This window comes from Bidens hawaiensis, unplaced genomic scaffold, assembly GCF_021521415.1.
Source record: "Bidens hawaiensis isolate Kalapana, Puna unplaced genomic scaffold, B.hawaiensis_p1.1 tig00006805_1, whole genome shotgun sequence".
Taxonomy (NCBI): Eukaryota; Viridiplantae; Streptophyta; class Magnoliopsida; order Asterales; family Asteraceae; genus Bidens; species Bidens hawaiensis.
In genome coordinates, this window is record NW_027491464.1 from 1,174,685 (window position 1) to 1,177,366 (window position 2,682).

Here is a 2,682-nt window from a genome sequence, read left to right on the forward strand (position 1 = left end):
TGGACCAATTCATCCACAAGTGGGCCTTTCAGATACTTCATGGTCCTAATAGATGTATCTAGTAGATGGTCTCATGTCTCTTTATTATCAATTAGTAATATAGCCTTTGCAAAATTTGTGGCTCAAACCATTAAATTACGTGCACATTTTCCAGATTATACCATTAAAAGAGTGAGGCTTGATAATGCGGGTGAATTCACATCACATGCGTTCAATGATTATTGCGTGTCTGTTGGAATTGTTGTTGAACACCCAATTGCATATGTACATACACAAAATTGTATAACTGAATGGTTGATTAAACGTCTCCAACTAATAGCTAGACCATTAATAATGAGAACAAAGTTCCCTGTATCTATTTGGGGCCATGCAATTTTACATGCTGGATCATTAATTCGTATGAGACCAACTGCAAATCACAAGTACTTGCATATACAACTTGTATCTGGCCAAGAGCCAAATAGTTCCCATCTCAGAATTTTTGGATGTGCAGTATATGTTCCTATTGCACCACCACTACACATAAAGATGGGGCCTCAAAGAAGGTTAGGAATATATGTTGGATATGAAACAGATTCAATTATAAGATATCTTGAACCTTTAACATGTGATGTCTTTACAACACGTTTTGCTTATTGCCAATTTGATGAGTCAGTCTTCCCTTCATTAGGGGGAGAAAATAAAAATAAAGAGAAGGATATCTCATGGTGTGAACCTTCTTTGTCATATCTTGATCCTAGAACAAAACAATGTGAGACAGAAGTTCATAGGATAATGCATCTGCAAGAAATTGCAAATCAATTGCCTGATGCATTTACTGATATGAAAAGAGTAACTAAATCTTATATACCAGCTGCTAATGCTCCAGCTCGAGTTGAGATTCCAAAGAAACAAATTGATGAGAAAATGCCTCATGAATCCCAAAACCTTTTGAAACGGGGGAGGCCAATTGGATCAAAAGATAAAGATCCTCGAAAGAGAAAAATTCATGAAAAGGAAACATACCATAAGGAAAATGTTTCCAATGAATTACTAAAAATCAAAACTTACCCTCTGGAAAGAATGAATGATATAACCTTTCCTCAGGAAAAAGTAAATGATTTTAACAAAGAGATGTCAATCAACTATGGCCATAACAATATACTATGGAACCAAAGTGAAACTGAATATTGAGGATATATTTTCTTATTTAGTGGCAACCGAAATCATGAGTGGTGATGATGCTCCTGAACCAAAATCTGTCAAAGAATGTCAAGATCGAAATGACTGGGATAAATGGAAAGATGCTATGCAAGCTGAGTTAAGTTCGTTAAACAAACGAAAGGTTTTTGGGCCTATTGTTATTAAACTTAAGACAATAAAACCTGTAGGGTATAAATGGGAATTTGTGAGAAAACAAAATAAGAAAAATGAAGTTACAAGATATAAAGCTAGACTGGTGGCTCAAGGATTTTCTCAAAGACCAAGAATTGACTATGAGGAAACATATTCTCTTGTCATGGATGCAATTACCTTAAGGTATTTAATCAGCTTAGTTGTGTCTGAAAATTAAGAAATGCGACTCATGGATGTTGTTACAGCTTACTTATATGGATCACTTGATAACGATATCTATATGAAAATCCCAGAAGGATTTAGATTTCCAAAAGCATTAAGTTCAAAACCCAAAGAAATGTATTCTATCAAATTACAAAGATCTTTATATGGGTTGAAACAATATGGAAGGATGTGGTACAATCGTTTAAGTGATTATTTGATAAGTAAAGGATATACAAATAATATTATATGTCCTTGCGTCTTTATCAAGAAGATAACAACTGGATATGTGATCATAGCTGTATATGTTGATGATCTAAATATAATGGGAACGGGAAAAGAAATTCATGAAGCAATTGCTCTTTTGAAAAATGAATTTGAAATGAAATATCTTGGAAAAACCAAATATTGTGTTGGTTTACAGATTGAACATATGCCTAATGGAATACTTGTCAATGAATCAACTTACACTGAAAAGCTTCTAAAGCGTTTTAATATGGACAAGGAAAATTCTTTAAGTTCCCCAATGGTTGTTAGATCACTCAATATCAATAAAGATCCATTTCGCCCTTGCGAAGACGGCGAAGACATCCTTGGTCCCGAGGTACCATATCTTAGTGCAATTGGAGCCCTTATGTACTTTACTAACTGTACAAAACCTGACATATCTTTTGTAGTTAATTTGTTAGCAAGGTTTAGTTCATCTCCTACCAAAAGACATTGGAAAGGGATTAAACACATTTTTCGATACCTTCGAGGAACAGTTGATTTAGGCTTATTTTATCCTAACAATTCAAAAGAATGTTTGGTTGGTTATGCAGGTGTAGGTTATTTATCTGATCCCCATAAGGCAAGATCTCAAACCGGATATGTATTCATGAATGGAGGAACCTCAATTTCATGGCGCTCTCAGAAACAAACACTCGTTGCAACATCATCAAATCATGCTGAAGTTATTTATTTACATGAAGCTTCTAGAGAATGTGTATGGCTAAGATCTATTATGCAACACATATCAACTTCTTGTGGGTTACAGAAAGATAGAAATCCAACTCCAATCTAGGAAGACAATGAAGCTTGTATCTTACAAATGAAAGAAGGATACATTAAAAGTGACAGAACAAAACATATACCACCGAGATTTAT

At 34.4% G+C, this 2,682-nt stretch overlaps 1 protein-coding gene across 1 annotated transcript; it reads left to right on the plus strand.

Moving 5' to 3' along the window:
* Nucleotides 1-1,207: 1,207 nt before the first annotated feature.
* On the plus strand, nucleotides 1,208-1,552 carry LOC143633607 (putative mitochondrial protein AtMg00820). The gene has a single exon (XM_077101876.1). The coding sequence runs from the start codon at nucleotides 1,208-1,210 to the stop codon at nucleotides 1,550-1,552; it is 345 nt and encodes a 114-aa protein (XP_076957991.1).
* Nucleotides 1,553-2,682: the final 1,130 nt, after the last annotated feature.